The 15,300-nt window shown below is 44.2% G+C and overlaps 1 protein-coding gene across 1 annotated transcript in view; it reads right to left on the bottom strand.

Annotated features, from left to right (window-relative positions):
• Positions 1–15,300, bottom strand: part of tecta (tectorin alpha) — a gene marked incomplete at its 3' end in the record, with an annotated part of 131,966 nt that overhangs the window by 103,808 nt on the left and 12,858 nt on the right. Inside the window, exons 3-7 of the mRNA XM_084320521.1 lie at positions 14,576–14,715; positions 13,324–13,505; positions 12,930–13,186; positions 11,071–11,197; positions 719–835 (exon numbers count right to left, since the gene is read on the bottom strand). Of these exons, the coding sequence (XP_084176647.1) occupies positions 719–835; positions 11,071–11,197; positions 12,930–13,186; positions 13,324–13,505; positions 14,576–14,715 (823 nt within the window). The remainder of the gene's footprint in view (positions 1–718; positions 836–11,070; positions 11,198–12,929; positions 13,187–13,323; positions 13,506–14,575; positions 14,716–15,300) is intronic.

Raw genomic sequence — 15,300 nt, 5'->3', positions numbered from 1 at the left:
CTGTAACTTGTTCTTGTCAGAGACCAGCAGGGCTGAGTCGTCCGCAAACAGGAACAAGTTGCAGTCACAAGCTGACGACATGTCATTTGCATAAATTAGGAACAGTAGCGGACCTAGTATGCTTCCTTGTGGAACACCACAGCTTACTGTGAGGGGGGGGGGGATAGGGTACCGTTTACCTCCACCATCTGCTCTCTCCCCTCCAGGTAGGATTGCATCCAGCTCACTAATAGACTATCAAAACCAATTGCTTTTAGCTTGTCAATCAGAATGGTGTGATTGACAGTGTCGAAGGCCTTTTGTAGGTCCAGCATGACCATGCCGCAGTATTTGCCCGCGTCCACCTCTTGTTTGATGTGGTCGTTTAAATAGAGAAGGCATGTGTCAGTGGAGTGGGATGTTCTGAAGCCAGATTGGAATTCATAGTAATCTATAATTAAAGGTGCCTATAGATTACATTTTTGTAGAGTAATGATTTTCTTCCAATATATAAATAATACATCCAGAGCTTTTAGAAACGTACAGAATATAACGGAAAATTGCCTTTCCCCCCCAAAATAATATTGGTTAATGAATTGATAATAAAAAAAAATGTGGCGGGTCCAAAATGAAAGTTGTTGTTTACATGTTGTGCGCATGTATACCCTACTTCCCATTTCCCCACGTGGTGACTGAATGTTATCTATAGCACCTTTAAAGCTGATTGATGGGTCAGTACCTCGCTGGAAGCTCCTCCTCTGGACAGTCCTGGTAGTGTCTGATGAAGAACCTCTCGGCATCCTCTCTCTCTCCCTCCGTCACCGGACTCGAATTCAGCATAGACACAGACGGGAGGCTGCATAGGGGCAACAGTCAAATAGTGTAGTGTATATACTGCATATATATATTTACCGTATATATATTTATCCACATTTGTCTGAAAATACCTGCATATAACCCATATAACTTTGTATGATAGCATGACAATAATGCTGTATATGCTGTACTATATATATATATATATATATAAATTTATATTTACAGTATATATATATATATACATATTTATTCACATGTCTGAATATACCTGCATATAATCCTATTTATATATCTGCATACAGTATAACCCATATAACTCTGTATGATAACATGTACAATAATGATATATATACCATATACATTTATATTTACCATGTATATATTTATCCACATCTGTCTGAATATACCTGCATATAATAATTTTTAGATATCTGTAAATGCTATATATATACCTTATACTCTTAATAGTTATACCACTGGCCAGTATGACTTACTTACTACCATAGTGTCTTTATACCTATGGTATACATTCAGCAGCGGCGCTGCGCTGAATAAGGACCGCTGCTGCTATGAACTAGAGCAGTGGTTCCCAACCTTTTCCCCCCCAGGGACCCCCAAACATCTCTGATGAAATTCGCGGACCCCCTCCTAATAAGATACCATAAAATACGTTTTTTTTTTCATTTTAATAACAAACTGCTTATACACAGGCATATGCATCACAATTAGACCCACTATGCTTCTTTGACTTGTGCCTTCAATCAACAAATCTCATCTTGCACCATATGCATTTCAAAATGTTTAGCCAATATTCAAATCCTGTATTCATCCTCTCAAATCAGTCCCTAATGGTGAACGGTTTGCATTTATGGAACAAATCAATGCAACAAATTAAACTAAATATGAGACAGGAAATTCCAATCAGTAGCAGAGAGAATCTGTCCTAGCTGCGTCTACCTTAATGATAAGCAAGCAGTGCAAAAATGCGGAAGCATTCGTCACCGCACGCCACTACGGTAAAGCGCCTTTTTTTTCAGGCCCGCTTTGGGAGCTGTCGCGCGGAAATAGGCTGTCTATTGCCATTCTCTTTGACAAACTCTAACCTTAACCAGCTCCTTAACAGCGCCTAAACTTAACCGTTCTAACCTTAACCAACTCCGAAACAATGCCTAACCTTAACCTTAACCTTAACCATGCCTAACCTTAACCATAGAAATTATATTGCCATTCTCTTTGACAAACTCTAACCTTAACCAGCTCCTTAACAGCGCCTAAACTTAACCGTTCTAACCTTAACCAACTCCGAAACAATGCCTAACCTTAACCTTAACCATGCCTAACCTTAACCGGCGAAAGAATACACGTTAAAAAAAAAAATCACGTTAAAAAAAAAATATTCGATGGGATTCGAACTCGCCAGCAAACGAGCCATAGGATCCACAGCCATGTAGTCTTGCCAATTGAGCTATTTCTAGATACTGAATAAGGGGCGGTGACTTATATATATTGAGCTCCGCTCGTGTCGAACCAAGGCGGGATCTCATGCGCATGCGCGGGCACCTCGCGCGAGCACGCCGGCGCACGCACGCACCTGAGCGAGCACGGCGCCGCCGGTGCACGCACGGGCGCTGGGCGGCGGAAAATGAAAGGCGCATTACCGCACGCCACTACGGTAGAATGCTTCCGCATTCTTGCACTGCTTGCTTATCATTAAGGAAAAGGCGTCCTAGCTGGGTTTAATACCTTTTTTTTGTCATTTTAATAACAAACTGCTTATACACAGGCATATGCATCATAATTAGACCCACTATGCTTCTTTGACTTGTGCCTTCAATCAACAAATCTAATCTTGCACCATATGTATTTCAAAATTTTGGCCAATATTCAAATCCTGTATTCATCCTCTCAAATCAGGCCCTAATGGTGAACGGTTTGCATTTATGTTGAATGAAGTAAGAATCCACTGCAGTAAAAATATCCTGGTAGTAAGGTTGACTGACATGAGAATGTCCTGCTTCAGATCCTCATTTTCAATATATTGCACATAAACGATGAGCACAGCCTCGTCTGCGACAGTTGTAGTTTCATCAAGTTGTATGGCAAATGGACCCTTTCTAAGCTTTTCTGACAGCTGCTGCTCGCAATCACTTGACATCTTATCAATTCGGTCTTTCACTACATTGTTCGAGAGTGGTACTGATTTTAGTTTATCCGCCACCTGTGGGCCGCACAGTTTCTAAACCATTTTGATGCAGGCTGGTTTGATGAGCTGCTCGCCAATATTGTGCGGTTTCTTTGCTTTTGCAATTAAAAGCGAACACTCAAAGGAGGCTTCGGTAGCCTTCTGTAAATCACTGCCACCCCTGCTCCACGCTACTCTAACATCAACAGGCTTGTTCGCCTTGAGAGACTGTTCTTTCCTCCGAAAAAAGTCTGGATCCTTCCCAACGGTTTCTGGGTGCTTAGACGCCTGATGTCTCTTCAGCTTGCTGGGCTTCAGGCTCGAGTTTGCCAACTTTTCTCCACAAATCACACACTCAGGTTGTTTGTCTGGTCCCTCAGTGAAGCCCATGGTGATGTAATTTTCGCGATTGCTGTAGGTCCTAACTTTTTTTGCAGATGAGCTGCCGTCATCTCCTTTTCGTTTGTCACACATTTTCGCCTCTGGCGGCTGACTGCAGACGAGCCGAGAAAGTTAACTAGCGTGCTAGGCTAGCTACAGAAAGTGATAGTCAACTGATTCGCGTTTTAGCGGCTACCCGGTAGCCTACTGTTAACGTTCAAAAATCATGTCTAGATGTTTATTTATTTATCTTTATTTTTTATTGTAGTGGAGAGACTATTCATGCTTCTGATGATTAAAAAAAAAAAAAAAAAAAAAAAATCTTAAAAAAAAAAAAAAAAAAAAAAAAAATCATCTGTGGTCTGGCGGACCCCCTGCGCCCCCTGGCGGACCCCAGGGGGTCCGCGGACCCCAGGTTGGGAATCACTGAACTAGAGTACTAGACTACTCCCTGAATTAAACATTTTAAATTAAAATTGTTATTATTATTATTTTTTATCATTCCATTTGGGCTGTGGGGGTTGCTTAATGTCTGAAGGAGTCGACTGAAGGCTTCTTGTCCTCTGTGAAAGCATGCAATTGGTCCACCAGATGGATACATCTTGATATTTGTCTAGTCTAGTGTGTTCATTAGATGGGTGAAATCCTCTTTCAGTGCCTCTGTGCTCGTTTTCTTAGGCAGTTAGCCTCGCTGGTATGCGTGCCATTAGCGTTAGCGACGCTTATAGGCCTCTTTGCTTTTGGAAAGAGTGACATCTTTTGTGTGCATTCGAGGTTGGCAGTCGACTACGGCTACTTTCGATTGATTAGTCGACTATTCTACTAGTCGTGGTCAGCCATAGTAATATGTAATCAGATTTGTTATTTCATCTAGGTCGTCCTCGGACGGGCCCTCAATCGGTGCTTCCAGTCATCCCGTGCATCTGGCTTGCCACAAATCTCACCCCACTCATTGTCTAGTCTCTAGTGATTGATTCCTTATTTACAGGTGAAGACTGACCTGGGAACAGGCTGCAGGGAGACCATCTGGCCGCTTGTATGCGTCTCAGCATCAATGGTCCCCCTACCAGTGAATTCCCCACCAAAGAGCCATGGATGTTTTCTTTCAAACGCCCAGGAGAATTAAATGCTCTAAGGCTGAATGTAGCCACTGAGACTTCTTAGGTGTAACCTGCTGTTGTAGCGTTATGATTTGTGTACAGTATGTTAGACAGTTAGTATGTTCTATGTATCTATGTCTATGTTTTCTATTTATGTTATCTATAAATCATCTATATCTATGTTCAATACAAATAGTGTACATTTTCTTAAGTGTTGAGGGCGGCATGTCATTAATCTTGACATTTACCCTGATTACAACTACACTGCAAACATTTGTATCTTATCAAGTGAAAATATCTTGTATTTGGTACAATAAGTCCAATATTGAGTAGAATTATCTTGAAGTATCTTATCACTGGGGCAGATCATTTAGCCCCCCCCCCCCCCATTTTGTCAATTTAATCTTGTTTTAAGAAAACGAGAGTGGGCGGCTAGGTGGTGTAGTGGGCAAGGCGCTCGCCATCAACGCTGGAGACGCTGGGTTCGAATCCAGCTCTCTGCGTTGCTATCAGCTTGGCTGGTCGTTCATACTAACACAATTGGCAGTGTTAGGGGTGGGAAAGCTGATGGGTGGGTCCTGGGCGTTGTGGACAGCGACCCCTACAGTTCGGTCGGGCGCCTGCACAGCGAGGGTAGGATCTGGAGGGAGGTAGTGTGACCTTCCACACGTTACACTCTCCCGGTGAGAATCTGCGCTGCCAGGCTGGCTGCCGGCTGGCTGCACATGTGTCGGAGGAAAGCATGTGACAGTCTCCGGCCTCCCGGACCAACAGTAGGGGGGAGTGCGCAACAACCAGGAAGGGGGTTGGGAATTGGCATAACGACTAAACAGTGGGATGGGAGAAAAATCGGAAAAAGGAGGGGGGGGGGAAGATAATAAAAAAAAACGAGATTAACACTTTGATTGCCTAAGGCTAAATTCATGATTGCCGGCTCCATTTGTCTATGGAGAAATTCCCCTTCTTTGCAGGGCTATAACTTATTATTATTTATATATTACTTATTATTAGGGCCCATTCAATGTCCTATATGTATTGTTCAGGGTGAAGCAACGTTAAACTTTTTCATTCACATATTCATACTAAAGTATGGTCTAATCTAATGTATAAGTATGTTTTCATCTCTTTCTGCAGCTTTCTCCAGAACGTGATCTATAGCCCCAAATGCATTATATTGATGATGAAATACAGTTTGATGGCAATCGGCGCGATATAAAAAATTCCAACTAGACATGGTTCTAGAAGTTACTACACGTCATCTGATGTTGACCGGATGGGTGAGGGGGCGTTTATAATTCCGTGGGCAACATTATACCATTAATCTAGTGTGGGTCATATGTTCATCGGATCAGTTAGTATAGGAGAAATTGAAAAATAACGCTGAATCCTACCGTATCTTCCTCGCGCCGTTGGGCGATGAGCGTGGAACAGACATTTTCCTATTATGGGCTGTAGAAATATCGGGTCCATTTCCAGCTTGTATAAGATAAGATAAGATATTCCTTTATTGATCCCCTTGGGGAAATTCAGGCATCATAGCAGCATGGGGGGGAGGGGGGGAGGGGTACAGGTAGTAAAACAACACAGTATACAGGTAGTAAAAGACAACACAGGCAGTGTAAACAATTTGATCAATATGGTCAATATAATTTACTATCTGACTAGCTGAGGAATATTCACATTATTCACAGTGTCACATGAGGTGCAGTATGCAAGAGGTAGTGTTATAATAATTTACTATCTACTGAGTATACATTAATCAAAGTACCAGGGTAGTCTACTTTGTCCCCCTTGGGTTCCTATAAGTCCCAGGTCAATGTCTGGTAGCAGTCGCTGTCGCTGCCCCCTGTTGTGGGGCCTGGAGGCTGCTAGTCGCTGCCCACTGTTGTGGAGCCTGATGGCCGCTGGTATGAAGGACTGTCCGAGGCGGTTAGTTGAGTGTCGGGGGGGGATGAGTCTGTGGCTGAACGAGCTTCTCATCTTGACTAGCTCGTCGTAGAGGGGGGTATAATAGTATATACGTCCAAATCATGTTGTCTATCGAGTTATTGGCAACGGATCGCTATGTATTGTGACGAGCTCGAGTGCCGGGACATATACAGAGTGCCCGGAAGTAATATGGGTGAATAGCACATCGTCCAAGTAACATCCTGTAAGGCGATTGCGCCGATCGCCCACCAGATGTCGCTCTTGAACCGCTAGAGGATTGAGAGGAGCTCTGCACTGTGTGTGAAGGCTGCGGATGGAAAATTTGATTCCGATCACAGATTTTTGAAATATTGATATCAAAGACGAGTTACGGCGTCCTCTGCAACTTGAGCATGGCGGGGAAGGACGCCTAAAAGCGTCTTCCGGCAGTTAAAGTGTTAACATTTTCTTAAAACAAGATTAAATTGACCAAAATCAAGAAGAAAATAAGCAAAATTATCTGCCAGTGGAATAAGATAATTCAAGATAATTCTACTTAGAGATTTTATTTGCCATGTATGGACGAATCCACATTGGAATACAGGTACAGACAGTAGAGAATTGTTTTTAAAAACACAGACAGTATAAAAGGACAAATGCTAAAGTTGATATCAACATCCCCTAAAGTGCATATCATAGTAAAAGTGCATAATGCATAGAGGCACAATTTACAGTAAAAGTGCATATAATCAAAGTGCATGATGCACAGACAGTCAGACACACAGAAACAGCACTTCCACAACCTGACTAATAACACACCAAATAAAAATTGGATAATATATCCAAATCTAGCCTTTGGAGTTATTCAGGCTGCACACAACACTGGGGAAAATTCACACGCACTTGACTCCATGAACATGAATAATATATCTCGAACAATTCTAAGGTAGTTTTAAGTTATTTCTCCGGCAGCATGCGCTAATATGGATTTCGGCGGCACGAGCGCAGCACAGCACCGCTGTTGAATTTTTTTTTCAGGGGAAACACTGACCTGTATCACTGTACATAATAATAATAATAATAATAATAATAATAATAATAATAATAATAATAATAATAATAATAATAATAATAATAATAATAATAATAATAATAATAATAATAATAATAATAATAATAATAATAATAATAATAATAATAATAATAATAATAATAATAAATAATAATAATAATAATAATAATAATAATAATAATAATAATAATAATACTACTATAACACTGTACATACATCTGATTAGCATTATTACTCAGTAGTACTAATTTATATATTTTATAGTTTAATCATCTGTATTTTTATTTTATATAGCTATTGTTGCACTTTACTGCTACATTTGCATTCTGGTTGGATGCCAAACCTCTTTTCGCTGTTCTCTTATCCTGTATAACGACAACACATTTGAATCTAATGAAATCTAATCTAGTGTGTGTGTGTGTGTGTGTGTGTGTGTATGCATGCACTGGTTTGTATGCACGAGGGCCACATGAATGGTAAATAGACCGCATCTATACAGCGCCTTTTTGGGATCTGCCGACCGATCAAAGCGCTATACAACTCACCTACACACACACGGCGATGTGAAAGGCTGCCATGCAAGGCACCAACCAGCTCTCCGGGAGCAGTTAGGGGGTTAAATGTCTCGCTTAAGGGCACTTGGACAGGAGGAGCAGGAATCGGACCGGGAACCTCCAGACGAGCGCTCTACCTCCTGAGCTCCTCCTCTTTTGAATATCATGCAGTATCTGTCTCTAATCCTTTCAATCTCACCATTGTTACACTCTACCGCCCTCCAGGTCCGCTCGATCACTTCACAGATGAGCTGGACATGCTTCTAAGCTCCTTACCGGAAGATGGTACCCCTCTCCTTCTATTGGGCGACTTCAACCTGCCTGACTCATCTCAGTCAGTCATAGTAGTCTCCCTCCTACAATCATTTGACCTGACTCCCACTGCCATGCCTCCCACCCACAAAGCAGGCAACTCCTTGGATCTCATATTTTCACGTAACTCCAGCATCATTAACACCACGGTAACTCCCCTACATGTATCTGACCATTCCTTCATATCCTTCTCACTAACTCTCATGCTTAACCGAAAGGTCTTCACCCCAACTCAAACCGTCTCACTCAGACGCAACCTGCCCTCCCTATCCCCCTCCACCCTCTCCTCTGACATACTATCCACTCTACCTTTGAGTGACACCTTCTCTGCTCTCTCCACAGAGATGGCAACCTCCACCCTCCTCTCAGCCCTTGCAACCTCCTTCGACAAGCTCTGTCCCCTCGTTGAGAAACCTGCCCGCCGTTCCCCACCCAGTCCATGGCTGACAGATCCAGTGAGAGAACAAAGACAGGTCCTGAGAGCAGCTGAAAGGAAGTATAGAAAGTCACGCCTCACTGCTGACATCGACACATATCACAACCTCTTGTTAACATTCTCCAAAACCATTACTAATGCCAAAGCTTCTTTCTTTCACCATAGGATCGAGGCCTCTGCCAAGAATCTTCGCAAACTGCATGCTACCATGTCCTCCCTCCTCACTCCCCCCCCACCCCCCCCTCCCTCATCTTTCTCTGCCGAAGACTTTGCGATCTTCTTTGAGGAAAAAGTGGAGAACATCCGCAGCTCCTTCTCCCAACCCCCACCCATTCCAAATGCTGAATCGAGAACCTCATCCTTCACTCTGTCATCTTTCTCTCCCATTACAGAAGCCGAGACCCTGACACTGGTAACGTCGAACCGTCCGACTACATGCCAGCTGGACCGGCTACCTTCCCCACTCCTCCAGTCCATAGCACCAGACATCCTCCCATTCCTAACTGCAACCATCAACTCCTCACTCAACTCGGGGGTGGTCCCCACCTCCCTAAAACAAGCCAGAGTCACGCCCCTCATAAAAAAACCATCCCTGAACCCTACCGTCATAGGCAACTACCGTCCTGTCTCTCTTCTCTCCTTCCTTTCTAAAACACTTGAACGTGCTGTATCCAACCAACTTACTGCTTATCTCTTACAGAATGACCTCCTAGACCCTAATCAGTCAGGCTTCAGGACTGGTCACTCCACAGAGACAGCCCTCATTGCGGTCACAGAGGCACTTCACTTAGCAAAAGCGAAAGGCCTCTCCTCTGTCCTGATTCTCCTAGATCTATCTGCAGCCTTCGACACAGTCAACCACCAGATCCTCCTCGCGGCCCTCGCAGGAATGGGAGTGGCTGGCTCTGCGCTGACATGGTTGTCATCATACCTCAATGACCGCTCCTACCAAGTGTCATGGAGAGGGACCCTGTCGGCCACCCGCCCCCTGCGGACGGGTGTCCCCCAGGGCTCGGTTTTAGGACCCCTTCTCTTCTCCCTCTACACTAAATCACTGGGTAACATTATCACGTCTCATGGCTTCTCCTACCACTGTTATGCCGACGATACTCAACTCTTCCTCTCCTTCCCTCCCTCAGATATCCACGTCTCTGAGCGGATCTCGGCCTGTCTGTCCGACATCTCCGCCTGGATGACGACCAACCACCTCAAACTGAACCTAAGCAAAACAGAATTGCTCCACCTGCCGGCCAAATCCTCCCCCCTGACCGACCTTTCCATCACAGTCGAGAATGCAGCTGTGACCGCGTCCCCGACCGCCAAGAACCTTGGTGTTGTCCTCGACGACCAGTTGAACTTCTCTGCTCACATCGCAGCGACAACCAGAACCTGCCGATTCCTCCTGAGCAATGTCAGAAGGATACGCCCCTTCCTGACAAAAGAAGCCACCCAACTCCTCGTCCAATCAACAGTCATCTCCCGCCTCGACTACTGCAACGCACTGCTCGCTGGCCTCCCGGCCACTGCCACTAAGCCTCTTCAACTCATTCAGAACGCAGCGGCCCGCCTGATCTCAAACCTACCGAAGTCGGCCCATGTCACCCCACTTCTTAGGGACCTGCACTGGCTCCCCATTGCTGCACGAATCCGCTTCAAGGCCCTTGACCTAGCATACCGTGCGGCAAAGGGAACTGCTCCCGCCTACCTCCGGTCAATGGTCTCTAACTACACACCCTCAAGACCCCTACGCTCTGCATCTTCTGGCCGCCTCAGACCTACTCCTATCCAAGCTCCGGGAGGGTCATCTAAGAGAAGTCGCCTATTCTCAGTCCTTGCCCCACAATGGTGGAATGAACTACCCACCCCAGTTAGGACAGCCGAAACACGTCCAATCTTTCGCCGTCGACTAAAGACTCACTTCTTCAACCATTATCTGAATTAAAAAAAAATAAATAAAAAAATAAATCTAACCCTAACTAACCATACTGTCATGCACTTGTCCTAATAAACTAACCTACACTGTAGCACTCAACACTTTGATGAACATTGTTACTCAGCTGATAGAGTTGTGCTCTTCCTGATGGCTTGTCGTACAGAACTTGTAAGTCGCTTTGGATAAAAGCGTCAGCTAAATGACTAAATGTAAATGTAAATACGTACATGTTTAAAAGGTAATGATGAATGACCCCCTGCTCAACACCTCCAGCACTCACCGTTACAACAGTTGTAGAGGGAACACATACATTATCCATCCTGCACACACTGCTGTGTGTGTGTGTGTGTGCGTGTGTGTGTGCGCGGCTGCGTGTGTGTGTGTGAGAACTCACTGTGCCACAATCAGACTGCGTCTCTCCTGGCTGGTGTAGGACTGTAGTAAAGGAATCCCCATTGTCTTCACCTCCTCAAGCTTAGGGAACAAGTTCAGCCTCTCAATATCCTCCCATCTGAAAAGACCTAACGACAGAGGCACAGGCATGAGTCAACTATTTTTAGAATGTGTGTATGTGTGCATGCGTATGTGTGTGCGTGTATGTAATAATAATAATAATAATAATTCATTTTATTTATATAGCGCTTCTCAATGACCCGAAGTCGCTGTACAATATGCGTGTGTGTATGTATGTGTATATGTATGTGTGTGTGTATATATATATGTGTGTATGTATGTGTGTGCATGTATATATGTATATGTATGTATACATGTATAGCTGTATGTGTGTGTATGTATATATGTATGTATGATTGTGTATGTATATATCTGTATATATGTGTATGTATGTATATATCTATGTATATTTATGTATGTATATTAGACTCATGATTAACATTAATGGTCATTTTTACATTAATTTTTACATTAATTATATTATATTATGTTTCATTCTTGCAGGAGAAGCAATAATACAAATATGTTTAACTTATCAGCTAAATGGACCATTTGATTTCTTGACTAAATCCTTCAGCTATCAGTTGTAGAGATGGGTACCGATTCCGGTACTTTTAAGGGTAGCAACAGAGTACCGATTCACGTGAGATCCACCGGTGCCACATTTCGGTAATGAAAAAAAGATTTTGGGGAAATTAGCTTACCATCTTCTCCAGAGAGAGACAAGAAGATAGATACCAGTTTCCTCTCTGTGCGTTCAGTAGAAAGCTATCTGGCTGCAAGTTAGCCTAGCTTAGCACAATGAATGGAAGCGGACAGTGCCGGTTAGCCTAGGCATTGTCCAACTACTGTAACACCTCTCCCGAAGGCTACCCGTACATGTCCGCTTCCATTCATTGTGCTAAGCTAGGCTGACATGCAGCCAGATAGCTTTCTATTGAACGCATAGAGGAAACTGGTATCTATCTTCTCGTCTCTCTCTGGAGAAGACGGTAAGCTAATTTCCCAAAATGTTGGTGTGTCCCTTTAACACATTGGGCGCCAGCCTTATCCTTGTAGCTAATGCGCCAAGTTTCCATAGCATATTTTCACTGTGCATCACTATGTTTGGAGCTATATTCTATATTATAGCTATGGAGACAATACTATGGTCATTTGACAGTGACTTTCTTCCGTCGACAATGCAAAAAAAGAGATAATTTTTTCATGTATACGTTTGCACGTTATCCCGTGGTGAATATTGTATACTTTAGGAGTGATCCGGGCTAATTCCTGAAAAGCGGAGTTATAGGGCGCTACATGAATTCTGCTATAAGCGTTGGCGTTTCTTGCCTGGACACGCTACTATTTCCAAATCAAATGTATATAATAGGTATTATGTTTCATCATGAATGCATGAAAGGGGGGGGGGGGGGGTAGTTTTTTTATGCTTTGATCGCCAGTAACGACATTCGTTTTGAACACCACACACGCCGATCAGCTGGATCGATATGAAAACATTGTAGGATCAAGGTGGAATTGACGTCAGATAGTCCTTACCTTTGATCGGGGTTATTCCAAAAATAATATTCCAATTGTCTGATCGCGATTTCCAGTATTGATGTCCATCTGGTCCCGGACATAATTTGGCACAACTTATGGATCGAGTGTGCTAGATGCGTATCGAATAAAAGAAAGAAAACGACCAAAACCCGAGAAATCTCAGGTCTGGCGCTCAACCGCTGGCGAGTTAACCCGGGATATCTCGGGGCTGGCGCCGAATGTGTTAAGGGCATTCTGTGAGTGGGGATATTGTCAGACCTGAGTTATTGAGGTTGATGCTGCGCAGGTTGGGGAACAGGCGATGGACGCTGTCCTGGTTCTCCTCCACAGAGCTCAGGCTGTTGTTGGCCAGCACCAGCATCTCCAGGGCCGGGAACATGGGCCCGAACTTCCTGACCTCCGTCCACTCCTCCAGCCGGTTGTCCGTGATCTGCAGCAGCCGCAGGGACGGACAGGGCGTCCGGGACTCCGTCACGGTGTTGTAGTCGTTGAGACACAGGAAGAGCTCCCTCAGCCTGTAGGGGGCGGTGACACAGAGAGGTGGGGCGTCATGGATGGCTACAGGGGTGAGAATGGGGGGGGGGGGGGGGGGGGGGGGGGGTCGGGGGCGCGGGGTTGTTTAAATCTCCTCTCTCCGGGAGGCCTCTCTTACTCTGGGGTGTGTTGTGTGAGGGTGTGCACCGTGTCCCAGGTGACGTGCGTGTTGTTGAGGACCAGACATTGGACCCGGGAGAAGACCTCTCCCAGACTAGGCTGCAGCTCCATCCTGCTCAAGGGGTTCATGCTCAGGTTGAGGAAGTGCAGCTGGGGGACGTTGGACACGATGGTGCAAATCTGGAAAAGCACATCAGTCAGTGATGCACCGATAAGAACTTTTGACCCGAGTCCTAAAGTCACATTTCACAATTTCCGTAACCCTAGCCTTATTTCCTACTTTACCAATGATCCTGTCCATCGGTAGAGTCCTTTCTCAGCACAATCCATGCTGCTCTTCATACGGGATAGTGGAGATACCCACGGTTCCACATAGTTAGCCAAAAAGTAATGTAAAGTCAATGGGGACACGCTCAGTATCGGTACAAGCGGACTGAAAACGAACTGAAACCTGCTCCAAGGTGCACACAAAAACAGATTTGTACAGACGGGAGCTTTGCCCACATTGACTTTGCATTAGTTTGTGGCTAACTAAGTGGATCTACGAGGATCCACTTCCAGTATGAAGACCAGCATGGATTGTGCTGAGAAAGGACTCCACCAATCGACGACATGGAAATAGGGCTAAGGTTTCCAAACTGTGTGTGAACTATCCCTTTAAGAATGATCCGATACAAGTACTGATCCAAACCATTACTGGACATTACAGAATTAGACCATTAGTTTGGGGTTGTTGGGACTAAAATGATTGAGATCTTTTTTTCTATCCAACTCGTTTCTATTCGGCCCCTAGAAAATGCAGAAAAACAACTCACTTTAGTTTGAATTCTGACATGTCACACATGATTCATTTTAGTATTGATTTACTTCTATAGTGTTCAGTAGAATCTATGGAATGAATGAATGAAAACTTTATTTAACAGATTGCAGAATGGGTACAATACACAGTATGGCTCAATACACACAATTGTTAAGGGGATGCAGACCTGAGAAAGACGTTTGTCTTGTTTACATCAGGGTCCCCCATTTTCAATCCATAGTGGAATCTGATCAATACTCTGCATCAGCTCATAATCAGCTGATCAGGTTTAAGAATCAGAACAGGCGGTGAGAAACTGTGCGTTGGTTCCTCAGTGTGGAAAGGAATCCCAACCCGAGCACGAGCATACAAGTAAAATGGCCGCCGTGTGGATATGGTCAATACGGACGTGTGGCGGTGTTTTTAACAGGCTGCAGTGAGGTCCACCCACCTCCTCCCAGTCCTGCAGCTCGTTGTAGGACAGGTCCAGCTCGATCACGTGGGCGCAGAAGGCCGCCACCTCTGACCGGTCGCCAGCCTTGTTGATCCCACAGCCGTTCAGCACCAGCACACGAGGCAGGTTGAGACAGTCTGCAAGAACGGGAGGATGGTGTTAGTTCTACCCCTCGCTGGGTTGTATTATTGACAAATGTATTCTTTAGGGGTGGGTGGTGGGGGGGGGGGTGGAAGAATCGATACAGCAATATGTTGCGATGCTTTGATATTAAAATTGTTTTTTTTTGCTTGACAATCTAATTTTACTGCAATACAAATGATTAGAATGATGTGAACATACTGAAAATGTTATCTTATTATTAGATACAACAGATGATGTATATATATTTGAATTGTAGATGTTAACAAAGTTTTCCGTTGGGGGCATAATTTGTAGTTGAAAAAAAAGGTAATAAATGGCAATATCGTGATATTATAATATAGTGACCCTAGTATTGTGATGCCTCTGGTGACCCCTCCCCCCCCCCCCCACACACACTTTTTCCCCCTACATTTTCAAAATGCAAATCTCATTTTATTATACTCAACTCGGCTCCACTCAAATTTAAGACCAATTCACCTTGTTCACTTTGCCCTGCTATCTTTATTTTTCGTAGATCGCTATGAACGCATTTCAACAAGCTGATGGCTAATTCACTTCCATGTATTTCACAACATAAA

This window comes from Notolepis coatsorum, assembly GCF_963971535.1.
Source record: "Notolepis coatsorum genome assembly, chromosome: 8".
NCBI classification, from domain to species: Eukaryota; Metazoa; Chordata; class Actinopteri; order Aulopiformes; family Paralepididae; genus Notolepis; species Notolepis coatsorum.
This window is presented reverse-complemented; position numbering and strand designations above follow the sequence as displayed.